The sequence below is a fragment of the Xyrauchen texanus genome, chromosome 24 (genome assembly GCF_025860055.1).
Source record: "Xyrauchen texanus isolate HMW12.3.18 chromosome 24, RBS_HiC_50CHRs, whole genome shotgun sequence".
Lineage (NCBI taxonomy): Eukaryota > Metazoa > Chordata > Actinopteri > Cypriniformes > Catostomidae > Xyrauchen > Xyrauchen texanus.
This window is the reverse complement of record NC_068299.1, coordinates 11,329,673-11,353,966: the sequence shown is the minus strand read 5'-3', so window position 1 is coordinate 11,353,966 and position 24,294 is coordinate 11,329,673. Positions and strand designations below refer to the sequence as shown.

The following is a 24,294-nucleotide window of genomic DNA, read 5'->3' as shown; positions in this document are numbered from 1 at the left end:
CTTGTTGTATCTAGATGACAGACAGACAGACAGACAGACAGACAGATAGATAGATAGATAGATAGACAGACAGACAGACAGACAGATAGATAGATAGATAGATAGATAGATAGATAGATAGATAGACAGATAGATAGATAGATAGATAGACAGGCTACTCTTAATGCTATTTACCTTAACAACTTTATTTATTGACCTTAACAATTGTATTTATTGTGCTGTAAAAAGTTTCAAATGTGCAGCAGTGCTGAAACTGGAACATGCAGTTACTTCACTGTAAGATCCTCAGCAGCTCCAGCATGTGGGACTGGGGGACATGGGGGCGGGGCTTCCCTACAAGCCAAACCTCCCTTAACTTTTGCCACCCCCATTAAGTGAACTTGGTGTATTGAATGCGCAGCCAGTCAGTCGCGGACAAACGCTCCCATGGCTTCTGTGTAATGTATACCCGCCGCTGAGAAAGATAGAGAGTGTGTGAGAGAGAGAGAGCGAAAACAGAATAAGAATTATAAGAATTTCAGATACGTTGGGATAATAGGAGGAAGTTTCCTATACATTGGAAAATAGTCTTCTGGAAGAGAAAAAAAATCATAATAAAGTTGTCTCCACTCGTGCATGTTAAATCGGGGAGTACACTAGAGCCGCGAGACGGCTAGAACTTCTGAGTTTTAAAGTAACACCAACAAGAAGGCATGATTGTGCGACGGAGTCCAGTATTTTCTGCCTTCTACCTTAATGCCTTTTTGTTATGCTTGCCGACGAAGGTAAGTCGATTTTAAGTCCTTTATTAAAGTTTATTTTCTTGCACTATGGTTAAAATATGATTTTCTTCATTTTTCCTGTTATTTAAACATTTGCTAAGTAACCTTACAACTGTGATTGCAACCAACTAGACTAAATTGGACAGTGGTTCTATCTGACCCCTGGTTGTTTATCTGGCAGACAACTGCTGATAACAAGAACAACCTTTTTCCGTACTTTCAAAAGCATCGTAAAAGTTCAGTCTAGTTGAATTTGACATTGACAGATTATCAGATGGTTTGCAGCCGTGTTTTAGAAAGTGAGACATTTTTATTTATAATTCTGGATTTCATGCACATGCATTTACAGTACAGATGTGTTCTTCTCAACAGGTGTCTGACGCGTCGGGACACTTCGAGTTGGAAATCTTATCGACGCAGAACGTGAACGGCGAACTGCAGAACCGCGCGTGTTGCGACGGCGTGAGGAACCCGGCGGATCGCAAATGCACGCGGGACGAATGTGATACTTACTTTAAAGTTTGTCTGAAGGAATATCAATCGCGAGTTTCCGCGGCTGGGCCTTGCAGTTTCGGAACTGGATCTACGCCCGTTCTTGGTGGGAATACATTTTCGAACAAGGGTACGCGGAATGAAAAGTCAAGGATTGTTTTACCCTTCAGTTTTGCTTGGCCGGTAAGTGGCTGTCCTTCTTTTTTCTCTTGGCAATATATTTGTCTCTTCTTTTTTGTTAGTGTATAATGTGGTCTCATTATATACACTCTGATGACGCAACGCTGCTGGATACACAGTTGCGACTCTCCACTCCACGTGCGCTGTTTGTTCCTGGAGTTTACCTTTTCATTTCAGTTATGCATGGGATATTCGATTGTTTTGGAAGATATAATGAATCCAAAATAACCCAAGAGACACGTAGAGTTAAGCTTGTCATGGTCAAATAGAATGCGCTTTCTTGTCAGTCCTAATTTGCGTGTGTTTGTGTGAGAGTTCAGTCAGTGCTGTTTCAAATGTTCAGAGTTGCATGAACTTGCCTGTTGCTAGTGGCAAGTTCATGCAAATGAGTTAATTTACTAATTTCAGTGGCTGCTAAACTCCTCACTTATGTGTATGTGTCAGTCAGCTATTTTAACTCGCTAAATAAATACGTCAAATAAACAGTCGATGTTGTCTTCTACCTACCCCGTGTCTTCATTTGTGTTACTGTATTAGAATACAAACAGCAGAAGATTTGTTTGGTGTGAAGCGCATGAGCATAAGTGTTCCAAAGTGGAGAGATTGCCAAAGTTTGTCTGGCAGCTCTAAATAATGTATTAGTGTACCGTGATTGTTTCATATGGGAGTCATCTGTTTAAGTGGCTTTTATAACGTTGAGCTGCAGTACATTTGTGTGGTATGATGGAATTGGAATCCCTGCAATATATAGGCTACAACATGAGATATACATTTATATTAACTTTATAAATAGTGTGGTGTTTAACTGTTTATTTTGGTAGCAACTCATTATTCTGAACAATTTTAGTGGTATTTGGCAACTAAATATAGTGTGCTGGAATTACTCACTCAGTATAGCTTGAGATATTCAAAACCTTTTGGTACTTGGACTCTGAACTGTCTTTTGTTTCTGTTGGTGCATGTTTATGCACCTGCTCCCATGATGAAGTCATAATGGATAAACTTCTCAGCAGCAGGGACGAAATGAGACAAACTCAAAGGACAATCTGTTAGTCAGACAATGAAATGTGTCCCTGTTTGAACTGTTGGCCCTTGCTGAGCTGTCCACTTGTCCAAATGTGAACTATAGACGGTCAGTGGGCATGTGTTGGTCAAACTTGGGCTATTTCTGTGATGAGGATTTCCTCGTTGTAAAAATTAAAAGACAATCGATGCACTATTTGAAGTTCCTCAGCTGCCACATTAGTTGAACCCTCTGGAGATCCTCCAGACACCCTTTCAGTTCTGAACCTGCAGTAGCTCCATCTTAAAGGAAAGGCTTTGAGGTTCTTGAAATATATTTAAAGTTCCTTGAATACATAAATGGGATATTTAAGGCATGTTTAAAGGGAGTGTGGAGGATCTACAGCGGGTTCTGTCGGTGTGGCAGCTAAGAAACCTTGAATGGTGTCTTCTCAATCTTTTAATGTTTGCAGTACTTCAGAGCATGAATAAACTTTGAAATTGGATGGCAAAATAGTTGCATTAAAGACACTGCAAATGGCTGTTTTTTAATCTTAAAAATTAGGATTAAAGATAACATTACGGTAGCACACTTCGGAGAGTTAATGGGCTGCCAGTATTTTATTCAATAATGATTTTTTCTTTTTTCGGTTGGCCTCTATGGGGGTTTAAGTTTAGGCTTTGTGTCAGTCACGGCTGACTGGAGAGTAGGTATTGCACCTTTTCACTATGCAACCCTCAGTAATTACTAAAGTTAATGAAGCTCTCAGCATGTTCCCAGACACAACAGCATCTCATCACCACACTTTGATTTCAGTTAGTAGAATACCACCCATTTATTTAGCATCTTTTACTACAATGAGTGGCTTTTTAGTTTTAGAGAGGGGTAAAGAGAGTAAAAGACAGAGGGTTTGGGGAATGGCCCACCCAGACTGAGTCAGCTCCAGCGAACATGGGGCTGGGGGGGACAATGGCTGGGCCAAGCTGGCTACAGGGAGGATTAATGTGCATAATGGAGCCAGTCCAGGAATAATGCCGGTTCAGGGCAAGCAACAGGAAGCCACGTTCAACGCAGCAGTGATGAGATCGGCTCCTAGACAAACCCAGCCCCAGCCCTGACCTTACTTCTCATACTGGCTGTTTCAGCACATTACAGTGCTGCTCTCTGGCCCTATGGCCCTGAATGCATCTGGGGCCGGTCTGCTCAGCAAGTGCCAAAGCCAAAGAGCTGGTTCCCAGCAAATTGGATAATTTCATTTTTCCTGTTCCGTCTTCCAATCTGTTAAATAGTCTGTGAACCCATTCCATTCCCAAAGCCAAACTAGTATTTATGTGTGTTTCAAATATATGTCCCATGCAAAGTCATTCAAATGCTGAAACAATTAACAATTTTATATCATTCAGTCTCCCTCATGTTTTTCCACACCCTTATTCTTCATTGGAAGACATAAGGAAATGTTAGGAGGAATGCTAGCTTCAGATACTATTCACCTTTCATTGTATGAATGCAGAAGAAACAACACAAGGGTGTGTAAATCTTGACAGCATTTTCATTTGTGTGCAATCTATCCTGTATTAAAGGAGTATTCTGGGTCAAAACAAAATTCAATACAAGTTTTGACTTGTCTCTCCTTTTCTTTTAAAAAATGCAAATATCAAGGTTGCAGTGAAGGTACTCCCCCGATGGAGGTGAATGGAGCCAATTTTTGGAGGGTTTAAAGGCAGAAATGTGAAGCTTATCATTTTATAAAAACATTAAATTTATTCTTCTGTTAAATTTTAGTAAGCGATTTTATCATTCTAAAATCATGTTAACAGGCATATTGTTTGCAACTTAAAGCGATACGTACTTATTTTAAATAAAAGGTGGGACAAGTCGACACAATTTTATGGTAATCAACATCATGCCACAAATGCTATCGTTTGAGGTTTACTTGTTTTGAACCAGGAATATTTCTCTATATAACTACTATGTTTGCTTTGCTGGGCATGCTTTCTCCATTCTCTTGTGCCAATGGAAAGACAGCAAAGAGGGACAGAACTGTGGTGAGGGACAGTGAAAAAGCAGGTGAACCATCTGTATGCATATCCTGTCTTGAGACAAAGAGCTGCTGGCAGTGACATGTTTGCTTTATATTGTCACCTTTAATCTGGTACTTAAATGCAAATTACTCAGTCCATCGTAGGGGGAAATGCTTTCTATTTTCTCACCCTTATTCAGGTCTTGAATGAGATATTATTAGGTCATTGTAAATTGTGTGGTATTGTGGTCAATGTACTTCTAATGTTCTGTTCAGCACAGAACAACTTTTCTCAATCAACCCATACATAACTTTTATGGCTCAGACATAATGCTACCTGAAACCACTTGTGTTCTGGTGGTATTAAGATATCTAGTCTTGAATGCTCAACTTCCGAACAGCGATCAGGTGGTACGCAACACATCTGACAGCAGATGTGTTGTTTGATCCGATTCTCTACTCCGTAGTCCCTGCTTGTGATCATTGTTGTGAGTGACAGGAGATTAGATGGCTGCCAGTAGTGCTCGTGTGTGCACAGGTGAGTGAAAGACCTGTTATCAGGGAAGCCTGTCTCAATTTCCACGGCAGAGAGAGCAGTGAAATATTGTCAAAGGAGCCCGTCTTATATCTGGCCACCACTCCTGATAGCAATCTTTTTGCAAAAAATGCCTTCCCCCTCATTTTTCGACTGTGATTACTCCTGCTTTAGTATGGCAAAAAGGGTGTCTACCTCCTTGGTCATAATCTAATTTTCCGAGCCGCTAATGTAAACCCGTTGACTTTGATTGAATGGAATCTGCTGTGCTCTATCCGGAGCCATTGTTTGGACCGTTTGTCACACTCCATGTCAGCTTTTCCTTATTAGCAATTGCATTTTCACTAATGAAGTCGTCACTCAACAATTTCCCACACCAAGTAATTGTGATAAAGGCAAAAATGCAGAATACGAGAAGCTGTTTTGCTAAACACAAACTGAGTGCTTAAAGGGATGTTTCACAAAATTACTCTTCCTCATGTTGTTCCAAACCTGTAAGACATTTTTCTAATGTGGAACACCTAAGAAGATGATTGGCAGGATGCCGACTAATCTCAGTCACTATTCAATTACATTACATATTTTTTTCAATTAAATGAAAGTGAATGGTGACTGAGGCTAACATTTACATCTGCTTTGGTGTTCCGCATAAAAAAGAATGTCAGACATGTTTTGCACAACATGAGGGAGAGTAAATAATGAAAGAATTATCATTTTTTTGAACTATCCCTTTATTTTGTCTCAAGGAATTTTGGAGCAAAAGAAGGAGAAAGCTGTCTGGCATCTCATTGGCGCAGTGAAGTCCAGAGGCCTTTATCAGATGGTGTCTGTGTGCTGGACAGGACCTGTGTAGGCCCAGTGTGATAAGGCACAAGCAAAGCAAGTTTCGGATACTGCTGCTGGCCAGGACGTAGGGCGGGGGCGGGGGTGGGGGTGTAGTTCGAGTTCAATGAAGGCAAAGAGGTCAGTGAAAAGCATGGGAAAAATGAACCTGGTGGCAGCAGGCATTTAGAACTGATAACCAGATTCTGAGTTATGGAGTGAGATACACTGGCCAGGCTTGCAGGCCCCTGCTCTAAAATCTACCCCACTTCTGAAAAAAACTGTGCTCTTATGTGTTGAAGAGACTAGGGATGTGCACAACCATATATTTACAAAATGAAATAGACAATGGGTTGCCTGAATGACTAGTCAGCTAATTATGCAAGCCCTGTATGATTAGTTAGACTGGTTTCAGTTTTACCTGTCCCAATCCGACAAGATTCTTAGGGGGCATTTGCTTAATATGCATTATTGTGTTCTAAAATAGATTGATTACAATGGAATGGAACAGAATGCAGGGGTCTTGAGATGTTTTTTCAAATGACTATTTTAACTTGACACACCTATCTAAAGCATTACGCTAATTAAAGCTCCACTGCTGGAAATATTCAAATAAAAACATAAATGATACTTTTCAAATGTCTTTTTGTACCGATTGTACTGTTCTAGCAATGTCCCAGTCCCAGACTTTCAATATTAAACTTTGAAAATCTAATATATATATATATATGGTGTCACTTCCACTACACTAAACAATTTGACCTCAAATAACATGAAAAACGTGTCTGTGAAGAGCATGCTTATAAATATGAGATGCTTGTTTTCTTCAGGTATTTGAAGAAAACAAGGAAATTTCATGATAAATATCTTTTGTGAAAAAACTATTTATATTTGGTATAGTTTCGAATCAACCTCTAATTCTATCAAATTTTCAGAAACTGTGAAGATATCAATTAATTGTGTTTTTAGATTACATCAAATGTTAGCTATGAAATTAGCCTTAGCAAGACAAAAGAGTTAGACATTTTATTTAAAAAAATCTCCATCATTATCCACTGAATAATTTGAACCCCATTGCAGATTTTGAGGTGTTCTGGAAATGAAGTGCTATGTGGGAATTTTTATAACTCTCATAACAAATGACATTAATCTCCTAAATAAATGTACATTGAACATTGTTAGTAGACCAACTATTTTAATGAGACCTTACTTTCTAGAAGTCCACTGTGCTAAATGTGTCTAGACTTTGTTAGTTCAAACCAGTCTGGCAATTCTCTGTTTACCTCTTTCATCAACAAGAACTGCCGCTCACTGGATGTTTTATTTTTTTGGCTCCATTCTGAGTAAATTCTAGAGACTGTTGCGTGTGAAAATCCCAGTAGATCAGCAGTTACAGAAATACTCAAACCAGCCCATCTGACACCAGCAATCATCCATACGATTATCTAATCAGCCAATTGTGTGGCAGCAGTGCATAAAATCATGTTCACATCAGCAATCAGAATGGGGAAAAATGTGATCTCAGTGATTTGGAGCGTGGCATGATTGTTGTGCCAGACGGGCTAGTTTGAGTATTTCTGTTTCTGCTGATCCCCTGGGATTTTCACGCACAACAGTCTCTAGAATTTACTCTGAATGGTGACAAAAACATAATAACATAATTACATGGAATAACATAAATGAAACTATAGGAATTATGTTGTGACTAAACAAAATCCAAAATAAATTATAACTATGTTATATATTTAAAGTCTAGATACACTAGTTGGCTTCACTAATCTTTGTCATCATCCTTTATTGTTTTTCATTCGCTAAAACGAGCAGACATTTTAATAGTATACTGTATAATGACAGGTACAGCAGGTATACTAGAACCTAATGAACCAGGTACTAATTGCATAGGTTGCTAAGTCAATGCTGTTTCCTGGTCTGAGGGGTGCTCATGCCCACAGTTTCAACAGTGGAAATGCAGGACCTTTGAAATGAATTGAGCTGTGTGCTTGCTAAACATGAACTAGACAGATTTGTCACTTCAATGTGGGCTGGAATTCAGCAGTGTGTGTGTGTGTGTGTGTGTGTGTGTTTACAATGTAGACAAGGAGAGGAAGGACAAGGTGTATATCAACGGAGGTGACATAACTCTCATCAAATAACTGATATTGCGCATAACAACGTAAACTGTAAATGTGTTGTCACTTTCTGCCACTCGAGTGACCTTTTCTGCTTGAGATGCTGCTTTGTTTTGCCGAGGCGGGTATATTGAAATTCTTTAGATCATTGAGCCCAGATTGACCCATGACTAATTTTAGCTCTTTGTACAGTGTGAGGTGCACAGCATTGGTTTGTTTGAATCGTCTGGCTTAAGGAACTCTGGGTCCATCATTGCTGCAAACAGCCAGTAAGAAAGCTGGCGATGTTGGAATTCCATGGTACCCTGTCAAGAGTACGAGTGTGTGAATCTGACAAGTAGGTGCAGTAAAGAGACGCTTCAGTTCTGGCACAGGGCATGATGGCATTCACACACACTCGTTTTTTCTCATACAGTACTCGTTTCTGCTTTTTTTTTTAATGTTCATCAGTTTTTTTTATTTTTATATTTCTCTATCTCTCTCTATACTAATACTCTAACACCTAGATATGGACTCTCATTTTATACTTTCAGGCAGAGAAATCTCTCTTTTTTCTCTTGCTCTCTCTCTTTCTCTCGCTGTGGCTCTCGTTACCTGATACCGGTGAGAGCCATGATGACCTTAAGTCAGACAAAGCGTTTCAGAAGTGCTGAAATGTAGCCAAGCCCTCCAGAGATCTTGGCCTGCACTGGAGTCATGCTAAAAGCAGCCCACCCCCCGCAACTCCCTCAGGACCTCAACTCCACATTCCTCTCCGAAGGGAAAAAGAGGAACAAAACACAGCGCACAAAAGACCTGAAAGTGAGAAGTGAAAGGGGATTTTTGTGGGTTTTTAAAAAACCAAAAAAGTATTTTAACCTGCTTTCTTCTACCCCTTTCTGTAAAATGTGTTGGACAGTTATGTAGAATGGTCAAAGGAAACATATCTCACCATTCAGGGAATACAATATATAATTGTATGGCCTGCCCTGTATGGTGAAACATTATGTTGAAGCCAGCAAAAAGTTATGTCGTTTTTGTGGAAGTGGTGTCATAGTAGGACTAGTGACATTTGTATTATTTAAAGTACTGTACCTTGAAGTATCATGTAAATATTGTGGGTGCATGAATATGAAAATCATTCAGTACAATGGTATATTATCAATGTCCTTGGTATTACATTGTGATACCATGGTAACATGTCCCACATATACCCAAAAAAACACAAATGAAGTAACTTATCTCTTCAAACAAGCAAAATATTGATTCAGAGTCCTTTTAATGGCCTCTGAACTGCCTAACTTTGGGGTTGGGGAATAAATTGATTAACCAAAGAATTGCAATTCATTCTCAAGTGATTCTGGATTGATGCAGAAAAAATAATAATCGCTATTTTAAATTAAATAGTAAAAAACTGCAATTCTGTTTAAGGCAGGATAAATGAATTAACAAAGGCATCATATTCAAGGAACAAAATGCATGCTATTACATACTCGAAAGTTGATCATTCTCATGTACGGTCGTAAAAAAACAAGATGCCCCATGAATGAAGACAAATGCCGGTCTAATGCAGCATTTCATTTACTCCACCTCTGATACTCTGTCAATATACCCTCTTTTTCTATTTCTAATTTCTGTTCAGCTTTTATGTAGAATCTTTACACAGAATTTTTAACGAGCCACCTAGTCTCAAAAAAGATATGCTGATGAGATGCATTGAGAATCGTTTAGAAATTGGATTGTGACTCCCTGAATTGCAATTGTTGAATCACGAGGTGCCTAAAGATTCCCAACTCTAATATAACTGTCAGGAGAATGGCATGACCCAGTGTTTCAGCACTTGGAGATCCTCACACATAATAAACACGCACAATGTAAAACAAGTTTGAGGTCTGTCATTTCTGGAAGTTTCATTATTGTCTTAGGAATAACAAAACTCGACTCTCAGTAAAGTGTTCAAGAACAATAAAAAGCTCAATCTGTTTGATCATTTAAAAAGCCCTAATTGCACCAAATGTGATGTTTTTAATTCATAGATGAATGTAGACATGCAACATAGTTAAAATAAACTAAACAATTCATTAATATATGTTATAAAGAATTGAGCCGTGCAGACTGTTACAGTTGTGCATTTGTAATTTTTTATTTAAATCAGGTTAGGACAGCAAGGATGATTGTTGCTCAGTGATTTGATTGAAAAGTTGGTAATGTCTGGCCAAAATGTCAGGGCAGCACTACCAGAAGGTCAAGGTTCTGTTATTCTTCTGATCTTTTACAGCACGTTTCTCAGCATGTCCCCACGGTCAGATTTTGTCATTGGTGTTAATTGGTTGTGAGACAAGGTCTCTGACTAAAGCCCTGTTGATGTTAAACGAGCTTTGATGTTACACTGTTTTGGTTTCATTGCTGACTGCATGTGTTTTTCTCTTCCAGAGGTCCTACACATTGATAGTGGAAGCCTTGGACTTCAATAATGAGACCGCCAGTGAAAGTGAGTATCAAGATTCTTAGAGTATCTGTTCCTGTTGTGCTTTTTGCATTTTTATTCTTGTTTTGATTTGGTTTTTACATTTGGTAAACTGAAGAAATTGAAGTTTGTAGTTTTTTTATACCCTTTTTGCTCATAAAGTTTGTTCGACTTTAAATCAAGTGTGCTGACAGGTGTGTGTGACAACAGGGAAGGGAAAAAAGAGGATGTGTGTGTGTGTGAGGGGATTACAGAAACACTGTGTTGAGGGGGGCCTCACGCTTATGAAAATGTTTCCGAATACCTGATGACTAATGGCAGGTGTTAGCAGTCAAAGTCTCACGGCCTTTCTGTCACGGTGCATAGCTCATGGACAAGGTTATGTTTGCTATAACCTCTCTCGTCTTACACCTCAACAGGGCTTAACACTCCAGAAACAATCCCATTTAGACACTACACTGATTCTGGTGCAGTTCATTTGAATAACTTGAGTGGGTTCAGCTGTGTTTCGATTAAATTGGGTTTAGCCACTTTATAGCTAGGAATCGGATCCTAAGCTTAAAGTGGGTGTTGCTTACAGGCTCTATGGGTTTTTGTTTGCTGTATATCAAGTGTAAGTGTTTCGGGTTATAGACCCGGTTTACACCTGGTATTATTTTTTTATGATCCAATCACATGTGGTCAGCGTTAAATAGAGGTCTAAACAGGGTCTAAAACGTTTTGTGATCAGATCACAAAAACCACATACAAATGTGGTCAAAAACGCATATGACCGCATCGCATTAGAGGTGGAAACACTAATCCATCCTGAATGCATCCCAGCAGCAGTGAAGCACCATGCCTCACCTGTCAATCAACCACTGCGCTAAAACAAGAGTTTAAACTTTTTAATTTACAAGCGGTTTAAAAGAATAAGAAAAAAGGCAGATCGTAAAATTAGAAAAAGCGGATACAAACACGAGAACTTCACAGATCTTCTTCAGTGTGTCTAAAATCAACATGCATGGACTTATGAGAAGAATTTCCATCTCATGTTAATACAGGTAATCCACAAAAATAATGAATAATTCTGCTCGAAATGTTGCTTTTGTGCTCTGATTAAATTTCAGATGCATCTGGGAGAAATAGCGTGCCATTTTGTGCACGCTTTGTCTTTTATAACTTTTTAAGCAGTTTACTCTCATGCAGTAACACATAGACATAGTGATTGATATAGGCCATCATGAAACAGAGTCCCCCCCCTCACCTGACCATATGTCATAGGATCTCCCGAGACGCATCTTAATACCTGTTGGATATGTGGTCATAAACTACTAATGCTCTTGGTTTCTAATGCTAGAGCTAGTCATTTTAGACTTTAGATTAGTTGTCTTTTCTAAAATGTCTCAATATGTAAACTGTTAAGCTTTAGAAAGAGCTTAGAATCTGTGTGGAAATCCCCAAATCTTCAGCCAAATCAGGCTCGCCTACATCTGTGATTTTGCTTTGTTTAAGGAGGATATTGTAACAATATTAGTTTTCATAAATATTGTAAAATAACATTTTGGTAATCACATGCAGATTTAGTCCAAGCTCTTGTAAAACTTGATCTTTTAAAACATTATTTTGTTAGTTTCATAAATTGGCAGTTTTTGTTTCAATAACTTTCCAAAAAGTACTGTAAAAAATAGAAAAGAGGAAATGTTATTTCTTTTTCACTAGCTATCTACCTTAGCATTTTTCCTGATAGAGTAGAGGCTCTTCTGACAGTTTAATGTGACTTCCTCACCCCACAGTGAAGTGGATCAGGCTGCAGGTAGTAAAGACGTGACACTTGGCTCTGGCGGCAAGTGAAATGCCACAACAGCCCTCTGCATTTCAGAGTCCCATGAACTATAGACCTGCCTGGCTGCCATAATATCAACTCTTTTCAATCTACCTTCCTTCCTCTTAGGACAAGAGTAGCTCAATCTACCAATTTTTGCATGTTGCATCAGTTTACAAAGAAGATTGTTTTAAGGGATGGATCATGATGGTCGACAAGTCATCCAGTAAATGAATAGTTCATTATCTGTTGACTAGTTTTTCTTAATTTTGAAAGTGGTGGTGCTTTAATTAAGCTGTTAGACAGTTTGCACATTAAAACCCTCTTGGTAAATTGCGCCTTTAAATTCATTTAAATAAAATGTACCGTCTCTATAGCTGTACACTTTCAGATGGACATATTTTGCCGTTGCATCATATCTTGCAATGTTTGTTCAGCGTCCTGTCACGAGCGTTGTATTTTTAAGATGCGGTGTCAATTTACAAAATGGTTCAACTTAAAAAAATACGTCTTTTAAGTCCCCTATATTGTTTTCAATTCCGTTGCGCTCCATCAAGCTGTTTTTAAACATAAGAAGAATGCATCTTACGTAAACGCCCCCAAAGAACGCATCTTTTTGGGGTTTGGTTAACCCGAAACCAGCTTAAATTTACAGAGCTTCCTAATTAGTTGACGAATTGACTAATTAGTCTACTAGTCATTCAGTTTGTTGCATCTTTAAAGTAACCCAAGTGTAATTTACCATGTGTACAGCAATACTCATTCAGATGGACATCTTTTGGATGTCCCACCACGAGCATTGTGTTTTTAAGATTCTATGTCAAGTTAATAGTCAAACTTTAAAAAACACTTCTCAAGACCCCTGCATTCTGTTCCGTTTTGTTGCGCACTGTATATATGTTTTTGAATGAAAGATCTCATTTGATAGTAACTCAGGCAACCCACTTATTTGTCTGGTTTGAAAATATGTAGTTTGCACATCCCTGAAAGATAAAAGCTTGTGTTTATGAGAAAGAGAGGAATAGACACTTCACATAGTCTGCTTTCATAGTCAGATCCAAGAATGAGATGGCGAAAGACATGAGCTGTCAGCCTACTGCAGCTTCTGTTACAGATAGATAAAGCACATTTGGGAGTAGAAGAATTTGAGGATGAATTCTGTGGGTTGGTGTGTGTTTGATTGGGATATTGGAGGGGGATATAACATTGGCCAGAGTGTGAGAGGGGAATACAGGTCAGTTAACTTGATGGGAGAGTTTTTGCATTCATTGGAAAGCTTATTAGAGTCTCCCAGATGCTACATTTGACTGTTATTACGCTTAATTTACCCCTTGGCGTGGAGATAGAGCTAGGGAAATGGAGAAAGGGGGAGAGAGTATTTTAATGGTATGAATAAATCTGAATCACAAACAGACAGTGAGAGACTAGTCAGTGATGTAATGAGTGCTGGCTGCCAATGAGATTACTTATTGTTTGCAGACTGTAATAAAAGGAATAGTTTGCCCAAATTGAAAATCTTTCATTATTCACTCTGTTCACACACCTGTTGTTCCAAACTCTTATGATTTTTTTCTTTCTCTGTGCAACACTGAAGTACATGAATTATCCCTTTAAAAGTGAAGGTGGCTCTCTTCAGCTATAGACATGAGGGGTCATTTAAGGCCAGCAAAATTGTCAATCTGTAAGCAACCAGATACAGAGACATTTTAGCTTCCCGGTGAACCTTAAGCACTAATAAGTAGTGTGGTGGTGTTGTATTAAGACCTTTCTGACTGTGACACACTAACTGTTCAGGTTTGGCTCGAAAGCTCATTGAGAAAGCATACCACTCTGGTATGATCAACCCAAATCGACAATGGCAGAGGCTGACCCATAATGGCCCGATCGCTCAGTTTGAATACCAGATCCGGGTAACCTGTGATGAACACTACTACGGCTTTGGATGCAACAAGTTCTGCCGACCACGCGACGAGTTCTTTGGACATTATAACTGTGACCAAAACGGCAACAAGACTTGCCTGGAAGGATGGACCGGCCGTGACTGCAATACAGGTGAGCAAGTAGACTTGGTCACCGTCAAGTCTTCACTGATATTTGACAAAAAGAATTGATTCCTTTTTGTATAGAGGCATTTTAAAGTCACCCTACTTTCTTAAAGGAGTAGGCACTGAAAAATGAAAAGTAAATGATGATGGTATTTGCATATTTGGGTGAAGGTAGTCTGATGATGTTTTGTGAGGCGTGAATGGAGCGTGCAGCACTCAAAGCTTGACAACAGGCCTCAAATTAGAGTGGGATTCAGTTGGCAGGCCAGGGGTTTGAAAGATTCCTGCCCTATACATTCCCAAAATGTTGTCATGGGTGAGCAGGGGACAGTGGGGCCATGGTGTGACTAATCTCACTGTTGTTATTTCTTTCCCTTTCTCTTTTTCACAGCTATCTGCAAACAAGGCTGCAGCACCGAACACGGGTCTTGTAAGCGACCAGGGGGCTGCAAGTGAGTCATTTTAGAATATTCTAAATCCTTAATTTAGTCTTTGAGATAATTTGAGGTATACTACCAGTCAAAAGTTTGGACACACAGACTCATTCTTGATTATTTTTTCAAAACTATGAAATAACTCAATTGGAAGTATAGGAATTATGTAGTTACCAAAAATGTTTAATTAAATAATCAGAGATTTTGGCTTCTTTTAAGCAGCCACACTTCGCCTAGATTGTAGCTCTGCACATTCTGGGTATTTTTTTCAGTCAACTTCATGAGGTATCCATCTGCAATGCTTTATAAACAGTATTGAAGTAGTTCCTATGTATGCTTGGCATTTGTTGGCAGTTTTGTCTTCACTTTCCAGTCCAACTCATCCCAAAAAAATAATAAATAAATAAATGTTGTAAAATTTATATTGGTGTGCAAAACGAATCGCAAGGATTTAAGTATAAGCCTTTACATCAAAACATGACAAACATCAACTCAGTCAAATGTGTTTAAAGTTTTGACAGGTAATTTATGTATTAGTTAGTGATGTCATGGGTGCTGGCAGCCAATGGGTTTTATTTTTTCTTTGATCATGCATCGCTAAAGAGTGGAAGATGCAACCATTCAAGCTTTGACCACAGAGAATGGCTCATGGATACATTTTGTTAGTGCCTTCTCCAGCTTGTCCTGCCAGGCTCTGAGAACTCAAGCTCTGTTTTTGGCCCACAGTCAACAAAAAGCACAATTACTGACATCCACTTAAATAAAAAAATATTTAGTCAGTTCAAGTCAAAAAGATGGTGCTCACCAATTAGACTGTGTCTCTGAGGTCATGATTTGGAGACAACTGAAGAACAAAGCTATTTGTCTGGCAAGATGTAGAGTCCTTATCTGTAAACTGTAATCTGTCTGCCTTTAATTGTGTTTTAAAATGCATTGTTTGTTTTACTAATGGTGTATGTATTTGGCCACCAGGGGAAGAGAATGAGATGCATATCTGTGTGTGTGTGTGTGTGTGTGTGTGTGTGTGTGTGTGTGTGTGTGTGTGTGTGTGTGTGTGTGTGTGTGTGTGTTTGTGTGTTCATGTGTTTGTGTTCATACAATTGTAGTTCAGTGATTTCTTCCAAGTGCTGCATAATTTATTTGCTTTCTTTTTAAAAAACATGGATACACATGGATGCAAAGTCATAAACTAACTGAGTAGTTTAATATGTAATAAAATAACACAGTGGTTTTAGTCTACAACTATTGTGTTGTTTTCCTAGAGAATAAACATAATTTGAAGCAATTTTGCCGTTTCTTTTTGTTTCATAGCCGCATGCGCACTAACCAGCAGACATTTTCTTGGAGTTACAGTTGAAGTCAGAAATGTACATACACTTCGGTTGAAGTCATTAAAACCACTCCACAGATTTCATATTAGCAAACTGTAGTTTTGGCAAGTCATTCAGGACATCTACTTTGTGCATGAAACAAGTAATTTTTCCAACAATTGTTTACAGACAGATTGTTTCACTTCTAATTGACACAATTCTAGTGGGTCAGAAGTTTACATACACTAAGTTAACTGTGACTTTAAGCAGCTTGGATAATTCCAGAAAATTATGTCAAGCCTAATTTAGCTTCTGTTAGGCTAATTGGAGTCAATTGAAGGTGAACCTGTGGATTTTAAGGCCTACCTTCAAACTCAGTGCCTCTTTGCTTGACATCATGGGAAAATCAAAAGAAATCAGCCAAGACCTCAGAAAATTATTGTGGACCTCCACAAGTCTGGTTCATCCTTGGGAGCAGTTTGCAAATCCCTGAAGGTACCATGTTCATCTGTGCAAACAATTGTACTAAAGTATAAGCACCATAGGACCACACAGCCATCATACCGCTCAGGAAGGAGACACATTCTTTGTCCTGAGATGAATATAGTTTGGTACGAAAAGTGCAAATCAATCCCAGAACAACAGCAAAGGATCTTGTGAAGATGCTGGAGGAATCAAGTAGACAAGTATCTATATCCACAGTAAAACAAGTCCTATAGCGACATAACCTGAAAGGCTGCTCAGCAATGAAGAAGCCACTGCTCCAAAACCACCACAAAAAAAGTCAGACTACAGTTTGCAAGTGCACATGGGGACAAATATCTCACTTTTTGGAGAAATGTCTTCTGGTCTGTTTAAACAAAAATTGAACTGCTTTGCCATAATGCCCATCATTATGTTTGAAGGAAAAAGAACAGCATCCCAACTGTGAAGCATGGGGATGGCAGCATCATGTTGTGGGGGTGCTTTGCTGCAGGAGGGACTGGTGCACTTCACAAGATAGATTCCAGCCAGGTTGTAAATGGGTCTAACAAATGGAAAATAACCCCAAGCATACCTCCAAAGTTGTGGCAAAATAGGACAACAAAGTCAAGGTTTTGGAGTGGCCATCACCATGCCCTGACCTCAGTCCAATAGAAAATATGTGGGCTGAACTGAAAAAGTGTGTGCAAGCAAGGAGGCCTAAAAACCTGACTCTGTTACATTTCCGCCAACATTTCAGCAACTTATTGGCGAGAAGCTTGTGGAAGGCTACCCAAAACATTTCACCCATGTTAAACAATTTAAAGGCAATGCTACCAAATACTAACAAAGTGTATGTAAACTTCTAACCCACTGGGAATATGATGAAAGAAATAAAAGCTGAAGCTGAATCATATTCTCTACTATTATTCTGACATTTCACATTCTTCAAATAAAGTAGTGATCTTAACTGACCTAAGACAGGGAATGTTTTCTACGATTAAATGTCAGGAATTGTGAAAAACTGATTTTAAATGTATTTGGCTAAGGTGCATGTAAACTTCTGACTTCAACTGCATGTCTTAGAAAATAAATTCCAGAAATGGCATTTGTTATGTGTGTGATTGCTAAATGTATAGAAGCAATTGTTTAAACGAAGCTTTCAAAGATAACAGCTTGCATAACCTACTTTGAACCTGTGCATTGAATTATTGAATATTGAATTTCTTACGCAACAAACTAAACTTCTCTTGGTTAGGGCAAGTAACTGCTTTGTTTGATTTTTGCATGCTCACACTTTGGAAAATTCTGATGTTATGAAACTGAAGTTAGATTAATGTGGATGTTACCTTAGTATTTGGCCAAAAATTGAATCTTAGGCTACATCCACACAAATCTGTTTACATTTGAAACCACATATTTTTTTTCGATGGAGTTCAAAAGCAGTTCTAGTGTGGATGAGGTGTAATCAGCAAAATGTATGCATTTTCAAACCAAAGAAACTTTTAAACAGCCTTAGTTCACACAAAATCGGTTGACATCTCGAAAAAAGTATGCAGAACTAGAGAGTGTTTCCAAAAATCTCTGTTGTTGTTAGAGTCAAACAGCATTAGAGTGTGGATGAGAGGTGTAAACCGAGCAAAATCAATGTGTTTTAAACTGAAAACCTATTAGTGTGGACTAGAGGTAGACAGATATATCGGTTTTACGGATTAATTGGTGGCGATAGTTGCTTTTTGGAACTATCGCTATCGGCAAAAATCTATTGCGATAGTTGCCGATAGTTTTTTTTTTTTCAACATTTCTTCATTGCAAATTGAGTCTTGGTGTGTTTTGGGCTTGTTTGTACCTAAGAGTTCAGCATTATGCACCAAATCAAATCTGTTTTTTGGGGGGATTTTGGTTGAACAATAAACTGCATCTGGTATTTTATTCATTTTGGACTCTTTGTCGGTGCCTGTCATAGTAAGGAAAGAATAAGAATATGATTTTTGATGTTCTATAAATCTATTTGAAAACCTGTCAGCTGAATAATTGGTTATCATATCTGTAAAATCCACTATCGGTTGACCTCTAGTGTGGACGTGGACAAAAGGGGCAGTCACACTACACTTCACACTCCATTCTCTCGCATTCAAACGCATCCGAATGCGGGACACCAGAAACACAAGCTCATTCGAAGACATTTAATACTATGCTGTGTAACAGAGTTCAAGCTTGGTAAACTCTGAACTGCGAACTTGTACGTCGAGAGGACGCGTGACCAATAGAAGTTCGAAACATCACACGCAGAGCTCAATACAAAGAATACATGTTTTAGAGTTGCATGTTTAATTGTTACAGGCAAATGAGTAGACAATATATTTGAACACATTTAATATCCAATTATTGGTTATTTGTGATGTTTTATTTACTTATTATTATTTATATTATTGATATTATTTATCCTGTGTGACATCATATCCTGGTTTATTGTTGTTTGAAGAAAAAAATTGTGTGCTCAAAGCCTATGTGACCACCCCTTTAAGGGCTGTTCAAAAAAGCTAGAAGCAGTGCAACGCATTTAAAAGAACGCAAGTATCTTGACACATATTTTTTTAAAGTTTAAGCAGCTCACTACATTTTGGAACAGAACATATATTTCTGGTTTAATATCATTTAACAGTTTTCCAAGTAGAGCTAAAAGTTGAGCAAATTGCTGACCGCTGTGCTTTGCAACATTTCTTAGTGAAATCTTTAGGCACTTTTAAGAATAGCTGCCTTTAATCACAGAGAGACATTTCCTCAACCATCATGTTTATTTTCACAGCTGAACTGCCGCCTCAGGCTAATTGTTTTTTTTTCCCCCAGAGGGCAGTCTGTTTTCCCGTGGCCAAGCGCTCAAGTGAATTGCTATCTCATCCTTAGTCCTTTTTTTAAAAGAGCAGGTTATCGCCTGAGCTCAGAGAAACACTGTTTAATTACAGCCATTTTAAGGGAGAAGTGCAGGGAAGAGCTACCACTGAGCCTTTCTGGAGAAATGGCTTTTAATTACAGGCTTTGAGCTATCCTGTGGCCGGAGTGTTGGATCTCTTTATTTTATGCCTGGGGCGGAGAACTGCTGCATGGGAACAAAAGTGAGAATGCAAAAGAACCCGTCGTAAATACATTTGAAATGATGCAGTCTGCAACTACCCCCACTCCCCCCCCACCCCACACACTCAGATGGTTAGAACAGTTTTGGGGCCAAGCCGCTCCGCTTTTATTGAGACAGAGTGTCCTGCCACAAACTAATGTTAGTCTTTTTAAAAGACCCAGTGGAGTTTTAAAGCTAGTGTTTGTTGTTTGCAAGGCTTGGCATTAAATAATCAGAGAAGTTGACGGTGGTTCCTGTCCCTAGTGGACTGTAGCAGGGTTTTATAACGCAGTTTATAAAAGCGGAACGCTTCAGTGGACACCTTGAAAAACAATAAAACTCTATCTGAGTTATATAAAAAAATATACTTTGCAGAAAATGATGGCTAATTATCATTTAAAAGCCATTACACACTATTTCGGTGAAGTATTGCAGTTATAACAGCACAACAATGTCCTGACACCTCTTGAGAAATGGGAGAACTGGAAAGACAAACTTTTTTCAAGGGACATGTTGGTAAATGTCACTTGATTTTTTTGGTCAAGCTGGTAAAAAGTAATAAAAAAAAACAGCTCAGAAAAGTGAAGTAAATGACACTTACACTCTAACATCATTTGTGTGCAGATGCCACTTTCATATTTTGTAATACATGCAATGGAATTTTTACATTTAGAAGTAAATCTTAAGTGCAAACACTGTGTATACTGGCATTTGGTGGCATATAGTCATTTTTAGTAGTCTTTTTGCATTTTAAACCAGGTCTTAGTATGTATTTCTCTTTCAAACTCTTGCAGGTGTCTATATGGCTGGCAGGGTTTGTACTGCGACAAGTGTATCCCTCATCCTGGCTGTGTCCACGGAACTTGTGTGGAACCCTGGCAGTGCCTTTGTGACATTAATTGGGGTGGACAACTCTGTGACAAAGGTAAGCAAACTTTCGTTTGTTCTGTGTTTTTGCTTCCTAACATAATGATAATACTGAATGTTCTTACCTCTCAGATCTGAACTACTGTGGAACTCATCAGCCTTGTCTGAACGGAGGAACATGTAGCAATACAGGGCCCGACAAGTATCAGTGCTCTTGTGCAGATGGCTACTCGGGCATCAACTGTGAAAGAGGTGAGTCGGTTCTTCTATGGAGTATAGATAGGTTTAATGTCAGTATTGTACTTGCTATTGCAGTTTTCCAGAATCTTTGTCACATTATATTGGTGTTACACCTGCCATTTTATTGGTGAAGTGAGTTATTTCTACACCACTAGTGGAATCAAACCGTTCAAACTCTCCTTCCATTTTACAATTGTTTGCTCAATCAGGGACTACGTTCACACAGTCAGTGTTTGGGATTGACAACCATATTTGCTTACAGGTGTGAGTTTTTAAATGTCCCATTCATACAACAGCGTACAGTAGCAGTTCAAATGCTGTCTGTATGAACAACTGAAGTCACAGCTGTATTCTAACAGCTGTAACCATAGTGAAAGTGACTACAATATGGCGATGTCCATAACATCGGCATGTCTTATCACAATTGCCACCGCATTATTAAATAAATGAGTCCAATCGAGGTGTGAGTTTATCCATCAGATCATAATTAACCAAGAGTGGCTTTGAATGCTTTCTAACTGGGCGCAGCTTTTGTGTCGCGCGGCTTGCGCCCTTAAGCAGCTTGTGGAAGAGAACAGCTGAATCTTCGGACGACACGCAGCTCAGTTCTCCGTCTCGGTGAGTTAACAAATCCCCACACGAGACACACAGTGCTGGGTACAGTGCAGCATGTCTCTCACTATACATGACGTAGCTAACAACTAGTTGTCCAGTACAGTTCCATTCACACAGCACAGATTTGCTGAGAATGTGGTTGTGTGATCTGAAAATTTGCTGGTGTCAGTTTGGTTATAGAATCCGGATGTAACACCCATAAATAACCATCCTGTGTGTGAACGTAACTGTATTAAGCACTCAAAACAAGTCTGACAACTATATTCTGCTACTGTGTGAACGTGGCCTAGTAGTCCCGCCCCAAACGCACGCCATTGGTTGAGCCATTGTTCTTATGTCCAACCCAGTTGGGCCGCTCAAGCATACAAATCCGTTTGGTCTCGCTATTGGCACAGAATTTGCTTTTATAGCATTTTAATGTATGTGAATTATGTTTGGGCTGTGTATTTTTGTTTGGCAACAAGAGGGGTTGAACGTTTTTTAATGCTTGAGAATTTGAGAAAAGTTTCAGTTGTTTGTTCTGTTATTGGTTTTCAGATTCAAAGAAGTAACTCCATCAAGTGTGCACTTAGTAAAGAATTTTCTTGGCACAATATGTATAATAGGTTATTGTAAATATTAAAATAATGCATAGTGCTTTAGGTTCTTGTTAAGTTTGATTGATTTATGACATTATGAATTACTTCATGTGTACTGTAATTTGTGGCATTACCAACCAAATTTTTACCATCTTTCCCTGTTAAACATAATGATAGCTGCTTTGTAAGTTAATACAAAGAGCAATTTTGATGCAGCTGTTCGGTCTGAATTTATCTGTCTCTTTTAATAAATCTTCACTGGTTGTATACACGTTGGCAAGCTTAATGCACTGTTTTCGGTTTGTCTGTGTTGGCACAAGTCCCTTGAGAGCGATTGTGCAAATAATTATTTCGTTTTGTTGTTATTGAGATTAAGTCAAATTGAGAGGTACTGTAGCAATGTCATTGTATACCACTCATAAAGGGGTAGTTCACCCAAAAATGAAACTTTTGTCCTAATTTACTTTTCCTCATGTTGTTCCAAACCCATATGACTTTATTTCCTTTTCTGTGGTACACAAAAGACATAAAGCAGAATGTTCGGTCTCGTCATTATTCACTTTTATTGCATGGAAATAAGATGCAATGGACTAATATTCTGAATGAACTTCATATTTTGTGTTCTATGGGAAAAAAGAAACTTATACCGGTTTGGAACAACATGAGGGTAAGTAAATTGGCATAATTTAATTTTTTGGGTGCACTATCCCTTTTAATACTGTCAAGTTTAGCTGCAGAGAGAGGTGAGGGCATAGAGACAATACAGGGGATCAAATGATCTCAGACCTCTGGCCTGAACTGTCTACAGTGTCAGGAAGGGCGCCCAGGTCTGCTAATCCTCTGTTATGATATGTCCTGCCTGTGGATCTCCTCTGTTTTGACAGTCAGTGGTTAGATGGCTTTGGTGATGATATCTGCCAGATGGAACCCCCCCACAAACCATCATTCTCTCCTCCTGCCCGGCTTCATCAAGATTCAGGCTCTCATGGTGGTGACAGCCTTTTGGGACAATGTCAAGAAATCCTCTCCTTCAGATCATTCATTCTTAAGCAGGAGGATGAAAACTAAACTAACTCTTAAGCAGAATGGCCAGTCGGCTCGGTACAAAAAAAGAAAATCAATCACTGTTTATGTAGAAAAACAGTGCAAATGAATGCAAAAATGCATTTTCAATGAAAGCCCCCTAAGAGCGAGACAATGTGGTTTCATTCGCAGCGGAACATGCCTGTCTGTCCAACCCATGTGCCAATGGAGGAACGTGCAAAGAAACCAGTCAGGGTTACGAGTGTCTCTGCGAGGTTGGCTGGAGTGGCCCGTCCTGCAATATAAGTAAGAAGGCATAGAATCATGCTTTTTTCAGTAATACAAAACACGAGACTATCAGCAAGAACATTTAATGTGTCTAACCTGGTCTGGTGTTATAGATGTGGACGACTGTTCACCCAACCCATGCAAACATGGAGGTACCTGTCAGGATTTGGTCAATGGCTTCAAATGCACCTGCCCTCCTCACTGGACCGGCAAAATGTGTCTGATTGGTGAGAGATTAGTCAATCAATCAGAAATCTGAAAATCTTTTAACTTAATGTATTTTTCCAGAACATGTGCATAATTTTCACTAGTAGTAATTTAAAAAAACTATTTTTTTTTTTTTTTCAAAAGATGCCAATGAATGTGAAGAAAAGCCTTGCGTGAATGCCAAGTCATGCCACAATCTTATTGGTGGATATTTCTGCGAGTGTCTCCCTGGCTGGACGGGTCAGAACTGTGATACAAGTGAGTAAGATACAGCTCAATTTCTTTCATCTGCTTTGTCAATGGATTTTATTAGTGGTTATTTAAATCAAAGGAATCATCTCTTCATTTGCTTGCATGGAGTCCTATCTGCAGAGTGTTACAAGCATGTTTATGGCTTCTAAATATAGATAAATCTCTAATTTTCAGACATAAATGACTGCAAGGGTCAGTGTTTGAATGGAGGAACTTGCAAGGTAAGAGCTCTCCTGATCTGTTCTTGTTACCATTCCCTGAAAAAATAAAACTAGCCAGACTTTTGATTATTGGCATAATATCTGGTTCACATCGCAGCTTGCTTAAACAGGAAGGGGCTTGTCTTACTTTTGGGGTGGGTTTATCAGAAATTGGATATAAAAAGGGCTGTCAATTGATTAAATATTTTTTATGGAAATGATTAGATGAGATGGCAATTAACTGATTTAATCACAATTAATTGCATGTATGAATTTTTGCTGAGAAATGCCCCCAATATATTATGATTAAATAATTATAAATATTATATACATTATAAATGTAACAATTCAGATTCAAATTAAAATGCATTAAATTATTGTGGAAAACAAGTAAGCATTTATAAGACAATATAAAAATTGGCTTTGTAAGTCAATATATTATTTATTTCCATATTATTGAACATTT

At 38.6% G+C, this 24,294-nt stretch overlaps 1 protein-coding gene across 1 annotated transcript in view; it reads left to right on the top strand.

Annotated features, from left to right (window-relative positions):
* Nucleotides 1-420: 420 nt before the first annotated feature.
* The window catches only part of LOC127617695 (protein jagged-1b-like), a 40,560-nt gene continuing 16,686 nt past the window's right edge, over nucleotides 421-24,294 (top strand). Inside the window, exons 1-11 of the mRNA XM_052089747.1 lie at nucleotides 421-764; nucleotides 1,134-1,436; nucleotides 10,355-10,412; nucleotides 13,987-14,244; nucleotides 14,629-14,689; nucleotides 20,353-20,483; nucleotides 20,558-20,677; nucleotides 23,074-23,187; nucleotides 23,283-23,396; nucleotides 23,521-23,634; nucleotides 23,803-23,849. Of these exons, the coding sequence (XP_051945707.1) occupies nucleotides 693-764; nucleotides 1,134-1,436; nucleotides 10,355-10,412; nucleotides 13,987-14,244; nucleotides 14,629-14,689; nucleotides 20,353-20,483; nucleotides 20,558-20,677; nucleotides 23,074-23,187; nucleotides 23,283-23,396; nucleotides 23,521-23,634; nucleotides 23,803-23,849 (1,392 nt within the window). The 5' untranslated portion in view covers nucleotides 421-692. The remainder of the gene's footprint in view (nucleotides 765-1,133; nucleotides 1,437-10,354; nucleotides 10,413-13,986; nucleotides 14,245-14,628; nucleotides 14,690-20,352; nucleotides 20,484-20,557; nucleotides 20,678-23,073; nucleotides 23,188-23,282; nucleotides 23,397-23,520; nucleotides 23,635-23,802; nucleotides 23,850-24,294) is intronic.